Here is a 21,686-nt window from a genome sequence, read left to right on the forward strand (position 1 = left end):
GTTGCTGACAGCAGGGTCTCCACCTGCCCCGACCCTTGCCGGGGACCCCTTTCCAACCGCGGGCTCGGATCCAACCCAGTAGACCGACGCCACGACAGCACCGCTACCGGGACTTCCTCTCCGCGGCCACTTAATCGCTGTGTGGAAAAGGGTGGGAACAGCAATCTGCGGCATTACCACCCGCCGCTGGAGAAGCAAGTACCTTATAAAAATGAGATAGTTTGGATTGTAAATATTCTTGTGATATAATTTTATAAAAAAAACTTGGTAAAGTTGTTAGCATGGTCAAGAGCTGTCCAGTGATGAACTAAATCATTGGCAAATCTATCGCTGGGCGGCGCTAGCGTGCATACAAAAGTATAAACGTATATGTGGGTATCTCAATAACGTGATGGTGGCGTCTTCGACAAACTTGTTGGCTGGGTCACGGACTATCTAGTGACATACCAAGTAAGTAGGAATTCAACCGATAGGCGGCGCTTGTGTGCATACAAACTGGATGCAAAAGTACAAACGTATATGTGTGTATCTTAATGACGTGATGATTTCTATTGGTGGTGTCTGCGACAAAGTTGTTGGCTGGACCACGGACTATCCATAGTGACGAACCACACAGCAAATAATTTTGTAATTTCCAGGCGCGTAATTTCTGACGATGTATCCATTTTCGAACGTACTCTCACTCGGACACATCGTTTTCAATCAATTATCATACTCATTATGTACATTCCTGGTTGGTACCGGAAAGTGTCAACAAACCTATTTCAGCGGATACTTAGAAACAGTATCATATTTCTCATTTTCCTTCTAACTCGGTGAAATAGCTGAGAGGCAAGAGATATGCCTCACAATCAGCGGATCAGTGTACGAATTCATGCCAATATTTTACTGATATATGAATCATCGATCGTTCCGGTTCTAGCGATTGCTAGACTCACTTTCAAGCTACGGCGGCTAATTTGCTGTGTGGAAAGGATGTAATTTGTACATTACTTTTACGACGCGACTGATGTGCAGCGAAAGTGATGTGATATCACAATTTTTTTTTGCTGTGCAAGTACAGTCGAGTTTCTTACTAAAGGAATTTCTAATAAACGGACTTACTAGACAGGGGTGAACGTTTAGGAGACTAAGAGCTTTTGGGATTTCGGCTTTTTGGGGATGTGGTCAATTATCTGTTGTTATGAGATAGCGCAATACTTTCTTGGTCAAAATTTTAGGGCTTCAAAAGATCTACAATTTAGAACTTTGATTCATATGATTAATTGATAACTTGACGGCTAGAGGCGCCATCAACAGTTTGATGCTAAATTGTACTACAGGAATCATATTAGGTAGTCAAGATAACGTTGCGATATGCGACAGCTCATGATCTCGATAATTTGGAAGGATGGTGTCTTCGGAAAAGTTGTTGGGTACGCCCATTACTTACAGATGATGAGTAGTGAAGATCGGAATTTCTCCACTGGGATGCGCTAGTGAGCATGTAAATTTTGAAGACCTTATATCTCAGAATCCCGATAACTTCGGTAAAGTTGATCAGTATGGCAGAGACTTACATAAAAGGAGTCACTTGTCTCGAAATTCTGCCACTAAGCGGTGCTAGTGACTTGAAAATTTTAGAAATCTCATAGCTCAGAATCCCGATAACTTAGTAAGATGCTGTCTTTGGCAAAGTTGATCATTATGACGTAGATTTACATAAAATGGGACACTAGTTTCGCAATTCTGCCACTAGGCAGCGCTTGTGAACATGACAGTTTTAAAAATAACATGGCTCAGTATCCTGATGACTTAGAAATATGGTGTCTTCGGCATAGTTGATCAGTATGACAGACTTACATAAAACCAGATACTTATTTCGAAATTGTGCCACTAGGTGGCGCTAGTGAACATGAACATTTTAGAAATCTCCTAGCTCAGAATCCTGATAACTTAGAAAGATGGTGTCTTCGGCAAAGTTGACCAGTATGACATAGACTTACATAAAATGGGACACTTGTTTCGCAATTCTGCCACTAGGAGGCGCTTGTGAACATGACAGTTTTAAAAATATTATGGCTCAGTATTAAGGGGGCCCACACTTATATGAAGAACAAAAATTTTGAAAATGCCAAGTCTTACCTCCTTAATCAGTTGTTTTGGACTCCCAGAAACTACGTTCAAAATTTGAGCAAAATCAATTAAGCCTAAGGGGGCGCTCAAAACGCTTGAAGTTTGTATGGGAAAACTTGGCCAAATGTATGCAGAAATTTTAAGTTTTCGAATTTTGCCGCTAGGTGGCGCTGTAAGCGTTCAATAATCAAACCCTATGGTATTATTGTAGGTGACTATATGCCAAACAACTTTGTCGAAGACCGCAAAGTGATCCAACATCTGTGAAAAAAGTTATACCCTAGGTAAAGTGAGGATAAACTTTATTGTCGTTTTTCCAATATGTACAGGGGATGGCCAAATGTTTGGGATAGGCAACTTTTTTCTTTCACAAAAAAGTTCAACATGCTATAACTTTTCATAGATTGCATCAATAATTCTCAAATTTGGACTATTTGTCAACCTCTTATATGTGCATCAGTGGTATAAATTTGAGCTCGATTGGTTAATCTTTCGCAAAGTTATAACCGTTCTGGTAAAACATTATTTTTAAGACTATCAATTTTTGAACTCTCATATCTCGGAGACCAGTGAACCGAATTGAATGAAATTCTGAGCGATTATCAACAATATTATAATACTTGAAAATTCATCAAAACATAGGTACTTTTTAAACGTTGAAAAAAAAACGTTGAAAAGTTATGATGCTTGAAGACGGTCATGAAAAACTAACATTTTTCATAACATTTTTTGAAGTGGATAAATCATTTTTCTTCGTGAGCATCTTATGCAATAGATGCTAAATAGACTTTAAAAGGATACATGTATCAAAAAACTAAACTTTTTTGACATATTGCCAGGTAAAGTTGGCAAAAACCTTAGGGTGTCCATATTGCCCCGCCTACCCCTATAACAACATTTCTTCTTTTGAATGCGGGCAAAATATATTTTTTTATGTTTGCCCCAACCCGTCAATACTCCTTTTTATAAAACTGTGATTTTATAAGAAAAATGCCTATAACTTTTGAACCAAAAGAGATAACGATCATCTCAGTGCACGAAACGACGCGTCTTCAAATGCTCTACAAGTGTTTCATGGGCGACTTTGATGAAAAATCAAAACTGAAAAAGTTAACGCCAGAAAACCGGTTTATCTTGAACCACCCTAAGCCTATTCAGAAAAATGCCTTTAGATCGGTCAATTTTAAAGCTACATAAAAAGTGTCTTCAGCAAACTTGCTCAAAATTGATAGATCTACAACTATTCCGAAGAATGTATACAGTTATCTTGCAAATAAAAAAGTTTGGTTACCAATTTCTTTGAAAATATGGACCACCCTAATTTTCATGTATATTGAAAAGAGGGCCTTATTATTAGAGACAACTTTGTAGAAGACCATATTTGCCTAAACACTCATTTGAAGGCGTTAAATGCATCTTTCCTCGTAAATCTGGTTCGAGATCAAAAAAGCTATACGTGTTTATTGGCGACGAAGCCTACCCGACTAGAAAATCGTAACAAAAATATAACGTAATCCTAACAAATCATGATATTTATAACTCATTGTGATATGATCACGTTCAACATCCTTGGTGTTTTTAAAATACTATAACTCAATTATATCACATTAAGTTTTAAATGTGTTTCCATAACTCATTGTACCTAATATAATTTAGTGTTAATCCATCGACATTTGGGAAATAATGTAACAAAATTACTTTAAATTTTGATAGAAACCAGTTTAGTTTGTGCGGTCCGTCACTGTTGGTGTCGGCACAGAATTTTGTCTAATTATTTCGAGTCCACGGTATCAAAAGCAAACAATATTGTTCATTGGCTCACCAGTCCTCCTAATTGCGAGGTGACGCAATAAACGAAAAATATCGTTTCAAGGTCTCACCATTCTTCCAAGCTTAGAGGTTTCACAATTATGTGTATATTTATTTATCTGTATTTATGTATGCTCACTGTTGCATAGATTGCATTGCTTACCAAAGTGAATTCTGACAATCCCCTCCAACTAACAAAAACTCCTTCCCACTACAACTGAGGAAGGCACAGTAGTATATACAACCTCTAGTAGCAACAGTTGGCGAACTAACATTCCTTTCCTTCCCCTGTTGACCGTAAGGACGTGGCCGGCTCCGTTATTGAGCCATTAAAGTTTGAGTTCTCGGAACGTGTACATTGAGGATGTTGTGCTAATCCCAAGTTTTATCTATTGGTTCTCCTTGCAATTCCGCTAGCTCTGGTCAATCACAAAGTAGCAACTACGAAGTGTATGGTCACCGATGCTCATGCTCATGCTCAATTCAGTCGAAGATTTTTTACAGGATTTCCGGTAAGTTATTTTCACATTCAAATTCACATAAAAATATATGTTAATCAGTTTTGAACAAAAATTTAAATAAATAGCTGGACGAATAGTTGCAGTCTTTCTCAAAAGAATCACAATATGTCACATACATCTTGCAAGTAGACAATAATGTGAACTTCACTAACTCTTTGGAACTTTTCACTTGAATCACTAGTTAAAATTAAAATTAGACTCCATTTTAACTAGTGATTCAAGTAATGAGAAGTTTTTATGAGAAAAACCAAATCGAGAGAAGTATCTTGCAGTACTTCATTTTTCTTGCTTCACATCTTTTTCGTGTAATAAAATTTTGTGGGGACCCCTAAAATGTGGGGGCCCGGGGACCTGCCCCCCTAAATCCGGAACTGTTCATAAGGAAGAGTTGAAACGATCTATGTCTTCAAAAAATGTCTTCAAAAACAGTAAGTGATCGCGTGATGTTTAATGGAGACGAAATGTACAGGGAACAGACAACATGATCGGGACAGGCAAAATGTCCACTTTTCAAAAAAAAAATGGTCAAATAGCTGTAACTTTTTGAAAAGTGTATAAAAAATTCAATTTTTTCTTGTAAGTTGATCATCTTGTTGTCTATTGATGGTCCAATTTGGGAAACATAGGACTATTCTATATGAAGTTAGAAAGATTCTAGTAAAAGGCATTATTATCCGATCTTTGAACTGTTATATCTACGGATTTAATGAACTCAATGCAATGAAATTTTGAATTTCAACTTCGCTTCAAAATTCCAGGTGTTAATTATAGTTTTGTTAAATTCCCTCTTATTGGCTTTAATATATTTAAATATATTTTGAAAGGAAGTAACAAAATATCCGGCAATATTTGGTGAAGATATGACGAAGCCATACTCCAAATTTTCTAGAACACAAAACTGATGAACCAAATATCGGTTTGCGCTGAAATATTGATCGATTCGGTTCTTCAGATTTGTGCTCTACAAACTTCAGGGTGTGGCTTCGTCATATGGATGCATATTAAAAATAGACCAATTTACTAAACATCAACTGACAGTGAAGAATTTTTGATGCACTTTTCGAAAACGAACAGGTAGTTGATCATTTTTCGAAAAGTGAAAATTTGGCCTGGCCCGATCATTTTGTCTATTCACTTTACTTGTTCAGTTTGCAGTGAATCTGAGGGTTCGAAAGATGTTCAAACTACAAGAAAAAAGGTGAAAGTAGACGTCCTCTGTAGCTAAAAATGTGTAACAGGATGGGTTACTATTTTTTTCAATAAATTTAAACATTGACCAGAAACAGAAAAATAAAATTGTTGCATAAATTGTTAAGGAATGCAATTTAAGACTGCAAATGAAGTCTACTTTCAACTCTATTCTGTTGTGGTACTAATTAGCAGTCACCCTGTATGAGCAAAAACATAGTGATGTCCATTAACTTAAACCATTTGAAACATTCGTAAATTCATTCACAACATACTTTTCCAATACTCTACAACCAATAAGTGCAAAGCTGCTAAAAATAAAGAACAAATTCATCCCACTAATGATTAACTAAACGCATGAAACGACAAAACTATGAAGCACCAAATTCCTTCTACCAGAAAAACGAAACACAAAACCACAAACACAAATCCAACGAAAACAAAAGTTTCCACAAATAAAACGGAAAATAATCTGCTTCAGAGAGACGCATCTAGATGATGGGGGGTTTCTAGAAACCAGAACCACATCCGGTCTCCTGGCCCCCTAACCTGCCTGATGCTTCCTTGAGCTGCTCGATAAAGTCCCGCCCGGTGATGTCCGCCACCGAGTTGGGGTCCATGTTGGACAGCAGCTCCAGGTCCGGTTCGCTCAGGACCGACACGTTGCACAGGTTGGACTTCATCTGGGCGACGAGCTTCTTCAGGTGTATCCGTTCCACCTCGGGGCTGTCCGTTGTGTCGCCGGTTTCCTTGTGGGTCGTTATCGTCACGTAGTGGGTTGGCTACGCGGGGGAGAAAGCAGAAACGGGATGAACAATTTGATTAGAAAATTAAATTCAAAATTGTTTTCAATTGATTTTATTATTATTTAAATATATAGAGATTCGTTGACACACAGTGATATCAATCCTTTAGGTGCCCAACACGTGCACATGGCAGGTCTTCCGATGATTTCATCTGACTTTCGTTTATAGTATTTTTATTTCATGAAAAGTTTTTTAACGCCTTTCAAAGCCCTTCGGTAAAAAACGGTATCAGTTAAAAAAAACTCAACCTTACACAACCAATCGTCACAGTCACCGTCAGCAGGAAACCATTCAAATTGCCGAACAGAAAAGTGAGATTTTTTTTTCGCAAACTTTTACCACCTTCCCTTTTGTGCCTGCGAGAAAGTCTGCAGCGGAGATGCGGTCAAAAGTACGGTAATGATGATACCGTTGTATAGTTGAGAGGCCATCAACGGGAAATTACCGGTTAGTGGTGCTCGGGGTAAAATATATTTCCCCTCCCCTTCATCGGTTTTGTAGGCAGAATCAGATATTCAATGGTGAAAATAAGAAAAGGGAGATCCGCTTTACAAATTTGTTTCGTGGCGGATTGAGACGGAACTTTTATGAAAATGAGAGCTACTTTATATGCAAGCTCGGCTCCAGAAACACATATTAAATTGTAGTAACCTCATAACAGATGTAACATAAGTATTGAGAATACCTACATGTCTTAATTTGAAATCATGGACAAACAAACTAACAAACTGTGCATTTGGTGAATGTTGAATTGTAAAACTTAAATAACCCTATAGTTTTTGTTCAGAATATCGTAAATACTGGACGTGCCTTTTTGGACGGCTCAGTACAAGTGATATCCAAAGTGTGTTTAAATACAAGCAAACACCAAATTCAACTATTTATCTAGTTTTGAAGGATGGTAAAGAACCCAACGCTGCACAGTAGGCCTGGCCGCTTTAATGCTTGTAATGCATCTTCGATGTACTACAATCAATAATAATGACAAGAAAAATGATGGAAGTAGTCGATTTCATCATTTTCCAGGATTCTTTCAATGAATGGCTGTGTATGTGTAGACTAGACTAGACTAGACTAGTTTTGAAGGATGGTAAAGAACCAAAACAACAAGAAGACATGTAGTCACCTTACAAAATTGAATACCGGAACAACAAGAAAAATAAAAACAAGAAACTGCTGGAAATAAGGTTAGTCATCAAACTTGTAATCAGATTTTTTATAAGACAGCCCTTCAGATTTTGAGAACAAAAAAAACAACGTAATCTATCGAGAACTATCGCACGATCACACTACTGAGCTCTGCCTACAAGATTCTCTCTCAAATTTTATGCCGCCGTCTATCACCGATTGCAAGAGAGTTCGTGGGGCAATATCAGGCTGGATTTATGGGTGAACGCGCTACAACGGACCAGATGTTCGCCATCCGCCAGGTGTTGCAGAAATGCCGCGAATACAACGTGCCCACACATCACTTGTTCATCGATTTCAAATCGGCGTATGATACAATCGATCGAGAACAGCTATGGCAGATTATGCACGAATACGGATTCCCGGAACTGATACGATTGATCTAGGTGACGATGGATCGAGTGATGTGCGTAGTTCGAGAATCAGGGACACTTCGAATCTCGCAGAGGGTTACGGCAAGGTGATGGTCTTTCGTGCTTGCGGTTCAACATTGTTTTAGAGGGTGTAATTAGGAGAGCGGGGATAAACACGAGTGGAACGATTTTTAAGAAGTCCGTTCAGCTCGAGGGGAGCGATACTAGTTTTGCAAAGCTGAAAAAACGCAAAAAAAAAGCCGAAAAGAGTCGAAAAAATCCGGTAAAACCCGCAAAACTTTTACGGGGTTTAGCGACTTTTTTTTGGACTTTTTCAGCTTGTTTTGAGGTTTTTTGGCAAAGCTAGTGTCACTCCCCCTGGTTCAGCTGGTTTGTTTCGCTGATGATATTGATATTGTAGCTCGTAAATTTGAGACAATGGCGGAAACGTACATCCGACTAAAGAATGAAGCCAGGCGAATCGGATTAGTCATTAATGTGTCGAAGACAAAGTACATTATGGCAAAGGGCTCCAGGGAGGAGTCATCGCGCCCGCAATCCCGAATTTCTATCGACGGCGATGAAATCGAGGCGGTTGAAGAATTTGTGTGCTTGGGCTCATTGGTGACCGCCGACAATGACACCAGCAGAGAACTTCAGAGACGCATTGTGGCAGGAAATCGAGCTTACTTTGTACTCCGCAGAACTCTACGATCGAACAAAGTTCGCCGTCACACGAAGTTAACTATCTACAAAACGCTGATTAGACCGGTAGTCCTCTATGTCTACGTGCAGAGGACTAACGCGCCCTTGGAGTTTTCGAACGGAAGGTGTTGCGTACAATCTACGGCGGAGTGCAGATGGAAGACGGGGCTTGGAGAAGGCGAATGAACCACGAGCTGCTTCAGCTGCTGAGAGAACCAATCATCGTCCACACCGCAAAAATCGGGAGGCTTCGGTGGACGGGTCACGTTATCAGGATGTCGGATAGCAACCCGACTAAAATGGTTCTCGAGAGTCATCCGACCGGTACAAGAAGACGTGGAGCGCAGCGAGCTAGGTGGGTCGACCAAGTGGAGGACGATCTGCGGACCCTACGCAGAGTGCGGAACTGGAGACAAACAGCCATGGACCGAGTGGAATGGAGACGGCTACTATGTACATACAGCAGAGGTCACCCAGGCCTTAGCCTGATCGGTAAGGTAAGTATGTATCAAATGATAGCTTTCAACAAGGGGTTTTTCAGGAAGTTTCCAGAGAGTCTAAAATAAGGGGATTCCATGGGACTTCTGGGGCGTTTCAAGGGGTTGTTTTAGCAAATTTCAAGAGACTTTTAAGGGCGATACGACAAGTTTCGTTAGCGTTTAAATGGGATTATAGGGCTTTCAGAGGCGCTTCAATGGGCTTTTGAGGCAATTCAGGAGATCTCAGAAGCCTTTAATAACCGTTACAAGGGATTGATTGCACTTCAGGGGCACTTCAAGGGGTTTTCAGTTGCGTTTCAGGGGTCTTCTGTGCCTTTTAAAGTATTTCCAATGGGTTTCAAGGGCATATCAAATTGATTACGGGGAACCTCAAAAGGCGTTTTGAGGCATTTCAGGAGCGCTTCAAAAAATTTTCAAAGTTGTTTCAGAGGGGTTTCAAGAACCTTCTAAGAGTGTTTCAATGAGTTTCCGGGGCATTTCAAATAATTACAGTCGGGTCTCCTATAAGACGCTGCCACCCACTTTACGCCCACCGTAAATCCTAGGTTGTCTTTCAACCAATTTAGTTCATTTTCAGTATGTGACTAGCCTATAATATAGCCTTACTGCAGGCAAACAATCAATTGTATTGGATGCAAGGCAGCTACGAAATTGCAGTGGGCGAAAAGTGAGTTGCAGCATCTTATAGGTGACCCAACTGTACGGGGATGTCAAGGGCGTTTCAATGGGTTTCAGAGGCGTTTCACGTAATTTCAGGGACGTTCCAAGGGGCTTCAAGGTTTTTTTTTTCTGAAGGAACGCCCCTGAGACCCCGTTAAATGCCGCTGAGACCTCACGGTAATACCAGAACCCCTCCTAGGGCACTCTTGAAACGACATTTGATACTCCCTGAAACCCCATGAGATATTTTGAAACGCCCCTGAAATTCTATAAAATATCCTTGAGATCAGTGTGAAGAATTATCATTAGTTAAAATTCCCGAATAAAAAAAACGATCTTTGAGATCTTCTAGAACGCCCCTGAGATCCCCTGAAGCGCACCTGGAACACCCCAGAAACCCCCTAAAGCGCTCCTGAGATACGCTCTTGAGACCCTTTTAAACACCCTTTAAGAACCCCCGAGATCATTTGCACAGACCTCCCGGTACTTACTGGAAAAACTTGTAATTAGAAGGCGGAACATCGTGCCATCGTTGACAAATGGAGAGATGAAATTTGTGGAAAAAATCGCGTTCTGGTGGGATTCGAACCCACGACTCCGTTTTCGCTAGACAGCGCTTTAATCAAATAAGCCACAGAACAAGGGAATAGAAAGCCAAACTGATTACGATGCCACTCCGTGAACCCTCCTATCTCACAAGCCCATCTCTCTTTCGGCTTAGATGCCAATCCACAACACACTCGTGTTTATGCCCACTAACTACAAGTGAGAGCGAATTATTTTTATGAAGCCGAGACTTATTTTCGCACTCGACATACCTAGCCACCAAGCAGTTTGTTTTGCTGATGTCGGCACCGTGCCAAGCACTCGATGCATATTGATTACTGAAACTCCCTGGGACTCCCTTGAAACGCCTCTAACATTTCTAAGTCAAGTAGACTAGCAGCGGTTCTTAGACGGTTATGACGGTAGTCATCAAAATGTTACTTGGGCTGGTGCCTCCTGAAAATTTCTGGAACGCCTCTGAAATGTTCTGATACTCTGAAACTTCCTTGGAGCCCCTTAGACCCCATGAAGCGCCCCTGGGTCTCCTGAAATCCTCCTGAGACTCTCGTAAACGCCGTAGACACTTCCTGGTACCCCATGAGATGCCCTTTGATATGCCTTATAATCGCCCCTTGTTGCTTTGCCATTGCTACCGTCATTATTTATCATTATTTCATTTTCGTATGCACAATATTGGTTCTAAATAGTCCTCCCTCTTTTTATGCAGGGCATAAAAAGGTGCATAATATAATCTGCATAAAAGATGTTTTAGTGAGTCTGTTTTGCGGGTCCTCAAAGACCTCTGTAGACCTTTACAGAATGTGCCTAGTCTACTTACTGCATTATTCCCAGATCTTTGCAGATCTACTAGAAATTTCACGAACCTTCGTAGATCTTTGTAAATCTTAGTTGACCTTACGTACATTGGCAACCCATCATAGGCCGTTTCAAATATCCATTGAGAATTTTTGCGGACCTCCACAACTTTTCGCGTTCTATTAAAGATCTCCATAGACCTGCACGAACACCGGTTACGCTTGTAGTGTAAAATATGAATGCTTCCCAGGTAACCAATAGGCATTTAAACAAGCCGTACTGCTTACTGCTCTATCATAGCAGCTCAGGCCGCGTTGCCAGACAAGGGCGAGCTCGATGAGGTACAACAGAGGACAGCTGGAGTATAGTGAAAGCAGCCATCAACGACGCAGCCGAGAGCACCATCGGGTACGTGGAACGGAATCGACGGAACGAATGGTTCGACAAAGAGGGCAGAACGGTTTTGGGGGAGAAGAATGCAGCGAGGGCGGTAATGCTGCAGCAAGGGACTCGACAGAACGTGGAACGTTACAAACAGAAGCGGAAACATCAGACCCGCCTCTTTCGGGAGAAAAAGCAAGCGGAGTGGAAGAAGCGGAGTGTCAAGAAATGGAGCTGCTGTGCCGTTCCCAAGAAACACGGAAGTTCTATCAGAAGCCCAACGCATCCCGCAACGGCTTCGTGCCACGAGAAGAAATATGCAGGGATGAAGACGGCAGCCTCTTGACTGACGGACGTGAGGTGATCGAAAGGTGGAAGCAGCACTTCGATCAGCACCTGAACGACGTGGAGAACGTAGGCACGGGAGCCCACGGCAACGGAGGAAACGATGACGCCAGTGCAGCGGAGGACGGAAATGAACCAACTCCCAAGATGAGGGAAGTTAAGGATGCCATTCACCAGTTCAAAACCAACAACGCAGCTGGTAAGGATGGTATCGCAGCTGAACTCATCAAGATGGGCCCAGAAAAGTTGGCCACCTGTATACATCGGCTTATAGTCAGGATCTGGGAAACCGAACAGCTGCCTACAAAGTGCTATCCCAGATCATTTTCCGTCGTCTGCAACCTTAAACGAATGAGTTCGTGTGAAGTTATCAAGCCGGCTTCATCGACGGCCGGTCGACAACGGACCAGATCTTTACCGTACGGCAAATCCTCCAGAAATGCCGTGAATACCAAGTCCCAACGCATCACCTGTTCATCGACTTTAAAGCGGCATACGACAGTATCGACCGCATAGAGCTATGGAGAATCATGGACGAAAACGGCTTTTCTGGGAAGCTGACTAGACTGATTAAAGCAACGATGGACGGTGTGCAAAACTGCGTGAGGGTTTCGGGTGAACTATCCAGTTCATTCGAATCTCGCCAGGGACTGCGACAAGGTGACGGACCCTCATGCCTACTCTTCAACATTGCTCTGGAAGGTGTGATGCGACGAGCCGGGCTCAACAGCCGGGGAACGATTTTCACAAAATCCGATCAATTTGTGTGCTTTGCGGACGACATGGACATTATCGCTAGATCATTTGGAACGGTGGAAGAGCTGTACAACCGCCTGAAACGCGAAGCAGCAAAGGTCGGACGACCGAAAACGACCGGATCCGTCTGGGTAGTAATGTTACGATAGACGGGGATACTTTCGAGGTGGTGGAGGAATTCGTCTACCTCGGATCCTTACTGACGGCTGACAACAACGTGAGCCGTGAAATTCGAAGGCGCATCATCAGCGGAAGACGGGCCTACTACGGGCTCCAGAAGAAGCTGCGGTCGAAAAAGATTCACCCACGCACCAAATGCACCATGTACAAAACGCTAATAAGACCGGTAATCCTCTACGGGCACGAGACATGGACCATGCTCGAGGAGGACCTGCAAGCACTCGGAGTTTTCGAGCGACGCGTGCTAAGGACGATCTTCGGCGGTGTGCAGGAGAACGGTGTGTGGCGGAGAAGAATGAACCACGAGCTCGCTGCACTTTTCGGCGAACCCAGCATCCAGAAGGTGGTCAAAGCCGGAAGGATACGGTGGGCAGGGCATGTTGCAAGAATGCCGGACAACAACCCTGCAAAGCTGGTGTTCGCAACTGATCCGGTTGGCACAAGAAGGCGTGGAGCGCAGAGAGCACGATGGGCGGACCAGGTGGAGCGTGATCAGGCGAGCATCGGGCGCGACCGAGGATGGAGAGCGGCAGCCACGAACCGCGTATTATGGAGAAATATTGTTGATTCAGTTTTATCTTGAATTTGATGTAATACTAAATAAATGAATGAAGGTGACCATTCCCACGTCACCATCCTGGGTCTTGTCGATTTCATCAATAAAGAAAGACGCCTTATGCATGAATCCCACCCAGTTAGGCCCGCTGGTTCCCACTGGCCGAGTACGGGATCAAACCAACCGATGCCGAGCTGGCCCGGCGAGGAGACTCCGGCCACACGGTAGTGCAGGAGCAGCCGTGTTTTTTTTCCTTCTAAACCATAGGGGGATAAATCTGCTCATCAGACACCCTAACAGGAAGGTTAGGATAGTGTGGGGTTAAGGCCGTCTTCTACAACGCCAGTAGAAGCCAGGACTACTCTCCTCGACCCACTAAAACACATTCCTACACGCTTAAATAATTTTGCACACTGGATGTGTAATCCTCACGCACTTTCCTTCATCGCTTGCAAAGATGGCAGAATGTGTGAAAAAAATGTGTAAGGCAAGCTCATCCTATGAGTTGATGGGACCTTACTCATTTTTGTGCAAGCCGTCTGCGGTTGACAAACGCTTGAAGAGGGGATTTTTGTTTACAAAGCAGAGTTAACTGCCATTGTGACTACTATTGACGAGCGTTGGTGAGCTGTTTTTTGGCCGCTCAGCAGTAAAAGCACAATTATTTTGTGCTTAATCGTGTAAATCATTATTGGTAGATTGATTACCAATAAATAAGCTCAAAATTATGTCGTTATGTTATCTGTGTTGCTGGATTATCACTTCCTTCTAGTCTTGGATACCGGGTCTCCTGCCTAGTACACACAAGATCAGGAGCGAACTTTCAAACTTTGGCGTTTGGTCCTCATCCGGTTTAATATACTAGACAGGAAGCCCGCAAGGAAGCGATAATTTACGGTATTCTCGAGCTCCACAGTGAGCTCTAAAATCAATTTTAATATTGCTTTCATATATTTTTAAAGCAAGGGAAGCGTTTTCAGAATGTGTAACCTTCACACATTCTTCAAATCAGTATGCAAACGCTTCGATGTGTGACAGTTACACAGACTGTTTTGATTCTCAGGCATCAACACAAAAATGTGTAAGGTCACTTTGCACAAATTTAGTGTGGTCTGGAAAATATGCACAAATGAGTGATCCTTACACATTTTTGAGCTGACCTATTTGAGCGTGTATGGTCGCCAAACCCTACGTCTCTCCGGAACCACCAAGAAGGTATTGCTTCAGAGAGGGGCTAGTGCATATCGCACCCTCAAGGTTAGCTGCCGTAGCCTAGCAGCAACGAACATCGATGACTCGCTCTGGAGAGTCCATCACGATAGCATGCTTAGCCAGTTTCCCGAGTGGTCCTCGCCACTCCCTTTGTCCTCGGAAGGCGGGCAGGGTCAACCCCGCCCGCGCCCTACTCCGTGTGGGCCATCGCGAATGACAAAGTGTGCAGCATTAGTACCAACCATTTCTCCGGAACGTAATGTGTAAATAAACAACCTTTTTATTTCTCGTTGTCATGGTCACTAGATTGGCGGACTCAGTCTTGCTTCGATGAAAATTGGCGGAGCAAACTGACATTGAAGGCGTGGCGTCAGAATCACCAGTATTGGGCGAATTTACTGGGGGAACGACTGGCGTCACAAGAAATTCGCCAGTTTCGTATTGATTGTTGGTAGTCCTGCCTATATTCCCAGTACTGGTACAACTTAATTGTTTCATGGCTTCCTGCAATTGTCAGCGTTCCGCTGCCGTCAAAGTATGTTCTGTCTCAACGGTTTCAATTGCTTTCTCTGGATCCTCTGGTAAATCTAAAGTTGGGACATCTAACGATAAATCTTCTTCAGGTTTTGGCGTAAAAGTTTTCACTAGTTCCAGTGGAGTACCCTGAACTTCCTTGGAACCCCCTGAGACCCCTTGTAGCACCCCTAGGACCCCTGCAATCTCCCTGAGATCCCCGTGAAATACTCTTGAGATACCTAGAAGTCCAAATCAAATCCCCCAAAACGCACCTTAGACCTCCTGCACCAGTGGAAATGGAGGAGAAATCATTCTCACGAAAAGTTCCATCGCCCGGAGCGGGAATCGAACCCTCGCCCCACAGCGTGGTGCGAATAGAAGTGATGACCGTAACCGCCGATGGAGCATGAGCATGAGCATGAGCATAGATGACCGCACAATTCGTAGTTGCTACTCCGTTATTGACCAGAGCAATCGAAATTGCACAAGGAACCAATGAATAGGGCTTAGGACTTTGTTTTGCCGCGGTAGTACCACATGTCCCAATATCCTATTTGGTAGATAATAGAAAAGGATGAAAAGTGGCCAAGTGGTTCCACTCCCTATTCTAGGTTGAATGAGCTTTATAAGCAGAATCTATATGGTCACGAACATTCAACTGTTCATTCTTGAATGATAGAAACACCATGCATCAAATCCGAAATAAGTTTTGCGATGATATTTTTTCGCTGAAAAGTAACTCGCTTAACAAGGGGTAAAGACGTTTGAACTCAACATCAAAGTGGCAAATCCGGAACGGAAAATGAGGAGATTTTGTTCGTTTACTTGAGTATATAAGGTTTTGGATATTAACGAGGGCGTTGGGGAAGCTTTACAGTACAACATCGCTCTGTTACGACACCACGAGGAGGTCACTGACTGACTGCTCGTGCTGGATGGTACCACTGCTGCCGTGCTGATTAAGAAAGGGAAGACAGCCAGCGTAATGAGATTTTGGGGTTGGGTGCTTTCATTGGGGTAGAACTCCCAAAGCGCAACGACTTCCAGGAAGCACCCTCTTGGCGCTCAAGGCTGTGTAGGTGGTATTGTAATTGTTATATCGGTAGTGAGAGGGGACAAGTTTTGATAAACTTAACAAATTACATTACAGCACGTGCAAGGATAGGGAACTTTTATGACAGCTTATTTTTCAAGCTTTATGATCATAGCTTTACTAAAATGCATAAAAAAGTAATTTTCTTTGCTCAAAACCACAAATAGCGAATATGACACAAATAAACCTAAACCAGGATTAGAGCCACTAAATAGGGCTAATATTTGTATGAGGCTACTATGATTAGAAAACTTTTGCCAGGTATTTTCAAATTTAAACCACTGTACGATAGTGCTTTTCGCGTTCTCAGCCACTAGCAGTGTTATCTTTCAGCAAAATCTGCATTCCTCTAAAGTAAAAACGACTTTGTGATGCTGAGTTTCCTTAAGTTCAGTGCATATTTACTATCGCCCAAAAAATGGCACTTATTTCTCTTCAATAATTCAATCACTGTTCGTTGACTGCACCTTTCGATAAAGTTTTTGATGTAAGACTTAAGACACCAAAGGGAGCATAAAACATAGCTTGAACAAGTTGATGTAAACATCCACTGCCGACACAGCAATATTTTTTCGCATAACTCCACCCTGAACTGTTACTAAAATTTCACATGCTTCATATTCCTACCATGTGATGTGACACCTGACGACGGGGTGGAGCCGGGAGGCAAAAGAGCAAAGTTTTACGCCTCGGTATAAAGTAAAATTAGGATTATAACAAACAACGTGCTGAGCACGCTACATGCCTTGCCTTGTATGTGGCCCGCATGACTTGAAACTTGAGGCCACCCCATCACTACCGAAGAAAGACGAGACGTTTGTAGACGATAAAACTTAACATTCTTGTAACGTAACATATGCAGCATGCTTCAGGCAACGGTTTGATCGCTCCGATGACGGCATCGCGTCGATATCGCTGACATCTTCGGGCGAAGATAAAGTTTTAGACGTTGCTCAACTTTGAGCAAACATTGTACTTTGCTGATCTGGAAAGTTCCATAACGCGCCTCTATGGAATCAATCAATCGTCGTCAACGGTTTCCCAATAAAAAAGAGCACCGTATGTGATAAAGTTTCCCATCAGCACCGCAACTTACATCAATCCACTGTTCACCGGGGAAGACGACTATCAGTTCGGCGTTGGGTTCCAGCGTTTGGAAGTAGTCTTCGTCGTCCACCTCGGTCCCGTCCGAGTCCAGATGAATGTTGGGCAGTTCCGGTCGGTTGAATTTTTCCGCTGCTTTCGAGCGCACTTCATCCAGCGAGCCGGCGACGACTGCCTTCTTGATGGCCCGGGTGATGTCTTTGATCTGTTGGGGTATTGGAGAGGTGAAGGGAAAAAATTAGTTTAGTATTTCTTTTCAGGCTTAGGTAGATTGATTGAAATACATAATTGAATTTGGTCATATACTGCCGTTCTACGCATAGTTGTCCCATGTTATATGCGATTTCCATATAACATGGGACAATTGGTCCATTAACGGCAGTATAGGGTATGATAACGTTGGATAGATATTGTAGGACTTTACGGTATCATAAAAGTTGTTGTTTCCAAATGGTTTAATATTGCTTGATGTTTATGTAGGATTACAACGATTTTCTTTCAAATGGATAATGCAACAGATCGGAATGGCGGGAAATAATTGCAATGGTCATAACTACATATAGCTTTTCTGTATAATTTGAAAACATCCCTCTCATAACTTTTCCAGCCATACACGCAACGAAATGGACATAATCAAAAATGTAGGTTAAGAGACAATCCCTGAGCTAAAAGTCTAAAAAAAAGAAAAAAAAATATATGTTGGCCGTTTCAATATTTAAAAATATGTTTACCTGGCTGTCATATTAATTTGCGTTACTTGATGCGCTTAAAAGTGGTTCCATTGAAACTATGTCTTATAAGGTTGTATCTATGAATTATAAGCCCAGTGACTTGAATGAGTGACAGTGACTTTGTATAAGAGCCTTGATAAGGCCTACGGTGAGTGCCCAAAACAAAATGTCAAAATAGTTATTTGAGATTATGCTGGCCCACATGCAAAACAAGTCTTATCTTCTTAATCAGCTGTTTTGGACTCCCAGAAGCTAAGTTCAAAATTGGAACGAAATCGAAGAAGTCTAAGAGGGCGCTCAACGAGTATGAAGTTTGTATGGGAAAACTTGGCTAAATGTATTAAGTTTTCGATTTTTGTCGCTAGGTAGTGCTGTAAGCGTTCAATTTATAAAACCTATGATATTCTTGTAAGTGACTGAATGCCAAACGATTGTGTCGGAGACCACAAAGTAATCCGACGCCTGTTAAAAAAGTTAGAGGTAAAGTGAAGCGAAACATTATTGTTGTTTTTCAAGCACCTACATATAAAGTGAAGTAATAATATCAATAATGAAATCTCAATGTTTCGCTTCATTTTGCCTACACAGCAAAACAAAATGAAAGTTAAACAGCACGTAAATTGAAGATCAACTGAAATTTGCGGCAGAAAAATGTAAATCACCAACATTTAACGTCAGCCGAGCAGCCCGCTGCTGGTCAGACGGCTTGTTTACAGATTTTAAAGCATATTCGCTTTAAATTTACATGCACATTCGCCCGAAAACCATTCGCCCGAATGACAAACGCCCGAATTCCATTTGCCCAAATAGACCATTCGCCCGAAAAGACCATTCGCCCGAAAGTCATCCGCCAGAACAATTCTATGCAATTTCTTTTGGTTTGCCATGATAAAAGTTTAAGGACATACGCATGGTGTATTTAGTAACCGCAAGAACAGCTGGACTAGCGCCAATAATACTCATATTAGCTTAGTTCGAAAGAATGGTCTATGTTTTGAAGAAGGCCTAATTGCTCGTGAAAATATTACATAATAGGACATTAATTGTTGTAGCATTGTTGATCAAAAGGGTAAATACAAAACTTCAGTACAGAGTAGTCAACAGGCAATAGTGTTCACAACTGATCTATTCGGAATAACTACGTTTCGTTAAACGAACAATAATTGATAAAAATAAAACGTGTGAGCTAACGGATGCAGAAAAAACAGAAAAATCGTGAGAATTCACCATTCTTATTTGAACAAGCTATTCTTTTGAAACCATGTTTGGAAACCAGAAGTTGTAAAGTTATATAACGTCAAGGTTCCCCATAACAGAACAACTTAAAAGAACAGCTCATGATTGAAAGAAGGGAAAATTTCTGACAAATAATGACATCAAATTGAATTCAATTTCCTTTGCGGTAAAACTAGAAAGAAAAGCCTATTAACAAAAGAAGGGACAATTTTAATCAATGTTCCCACATCTATATTGCCGAAAATATCTGTAACAGTATAAGTCTTACATCAGACTGTGTTCAAAGAATGCAAAACACTCTGACGAAAATGGTTGCAGTTATTTTTAGTTGATAACGGCGTTCAGCCATACGCGTGGACGACGCCTAAATTGATTTCAGAAAAGTGTTTTCAAGATTATCATGGTTTTCGGGCGATTTGTCTTCCGGGCGAATGGACTTTTCGGGCGAATGATATTACGGGCGAATGTTTTTTTTGGGCGAATGGTCTTTTCGGGCGAATGACTTTTGGACGTTTGTTACATTCGGGCGTTTGTCATTCGGGCATTTGGAATTCGGGCGAATGGTTTTCGGGCGAATGTGACAAAACCCCCAAAAAATATAATAGGTGGGTAATTCTCGCTGAGACCGGCCCACTATTTACACCTTGTCTTTAAAAATGTTTAAGGTGCCGATTTTCTGGAAGCCCTCGCCAAAAAAGTAAGAAAAATGCATTACGTTACTCAAATTGATGGACCCCCCGTTAGTTGGAGCCACAACAATTTTTGCAGACCCCTCGATTTTGGTCAAATGGTGGCTCATTTAAACCGTTATAACTCGAAAGTTTCTCCAGAAACCACCTCAAAACGAATTGTTATTGAAAAGAGGAAAGATAGAGCTGCTATTTACAATAATAAAAAGTTGGGTCGGCCATATTGATTTTGGCCGCCATCTTGGATTTTTATACCAAAATATTTTTTTCACCATGAGGGCAACCACCGATTTTTAAAATTTTTGCATCAATTGAAAGCTGAGACATTTATACATAACATATCAAAAAATTAGAGATGTCTTTTTCTTCTTTCAAAAGTAATCTACCGTTTTGTAAATTTAGCCACGTTTTCTCCATACATTTCCATGCGCACCGGCAACGACATGCAACAGCATCCGAGTTTACGCCTGCATGTAGGTAGTTTGGCTGACCTGGAACATTCCTATAGTGTCTATAAATGACATTGTAGATGTCAAGAGCTTCACGGACCCCAGTAGGTTATGCAACGCTATTATTTGTGGAGAAAATACATAAAATTATTCTTGTAGATTTGAAGGACTTCACTATAGGACAGTTTGGAACACCTAGAACATCCCTGAATATAAAACACTGTTTGATATTCTTGACGAAGGCTAAATGAATACATATAAATGTAACTCACATTCAAGTTCGGCTAAAATATAAACGACTCATAAAAAAGTGATCATTTTCCATAACACAATCAGAAATTGCCAATAAAAAAGTAGGGGTGGGAGCAACAATAAACTATAAAATTTCCATAAACAAATAAAAAAGTGCATAAATAATTCTAAACTTCCCATAAATAATTGATTTTCGAGCAATAAAAAATGTCAGAATTTCCACAAATAAATCAACAATTGCAATAAAAAACTATATTTTTTCCAACAAAAAAGTTTAAATTTTCCATAAATAAATCTGATTTTTCCATAAATAATTTAAAAAATTCTAATTGAAAAACATCAAAAAAGCAATTGAAAATTGAGCAATAAATACGAAATAATGAGCAAAGTAAAAGTACCGGTTGAGCCATGCGGCGAAGCCGCATAGAGGATTGAGGAACTGAGGCGGCAGGGATCTCATGGCCACTTCAGGGGCGTTCAAGGGGGTCTCAGGAGGGTTTTAGGGTATCACAGGGTCGTTTCAGGGGGTACCGGAGGAGGTCTCAGAGGCGTTTCAGTGGGTCTCAGGGGGTATCAGGAGGTCTCAGGGTCAATTCAGAGGGACTCAGGGGATTCCAGAAAGGGGGTCTCTAGGGCGCTTCAGGGGGTCTCAGAAGTTTCAGGCGATCTCAGGGCCGTGTTAGAAGTTCTTCTTCTATCTGGCTCGATGCTCCAACTAGAACTTGGCCTGTCTCTCTTGAACTTAGTGTTCTTTGAGCATTTTAACAGTTATTATTTGAAGGGCTTTCTTTGCCTACCATTGCCATGTTAGGGGTCTCAGGGACGTTTAAGGGGGAATCGGTTCACGGTGTCAACATTTCAATTATTAACAAACTTAAATTTAATTAGCTCTAAGTTAAAATTCATGAATGTAAGGGGTTCATTCGCATATTACGCAACGCAAAAAATCAATTTTAGACCCTCTTCTTCCTCCACGTAA

General features: G+C 41.7%; 1 protein-coding gene across 1 annotated transcript in view; it reads right to left on the minus strand.

The window, feature by feature from the left end:
- LOC109428949 (uncharacterized) overlaps positions 1-21,686 on the minus strand; it is a 49,177-nt gene that overhangs the window by 14,824 nt on the left and 12,667 nt on the right. Inside the window, exons 2-3 of the mRNA XM_062858127.1 lie at positions 17,343-17,585; positions 6,183-6,415 (exon numbers count right to left, since the gene is read on the minus strand). Coding sequence (XP_062714111.1) covers positions 6,183-6,415; positions 17,343-17,585 — 476 coding nt within the window. The remainder of the gene's footprint in view (positions 1-6,182; positions 6,416-17,342; positions 17,586-21,686) is intronic.

The sequence above is a fragment of the Aedes albopictus genome, chromosome 3, assembly GCF_035046485.1.
Source record: "Aedes albopictus strain Foshan chromosome 3, AalbF5, whole genome shotgun sequence".
In the NCBI taxonomy this organism is placed as follows: domain Eukaryota; kingdom Metazoa; phylum Arthropoda; class Insecta; order Diptera; family Culicidae; genus Aedes; species Aedes albopictus.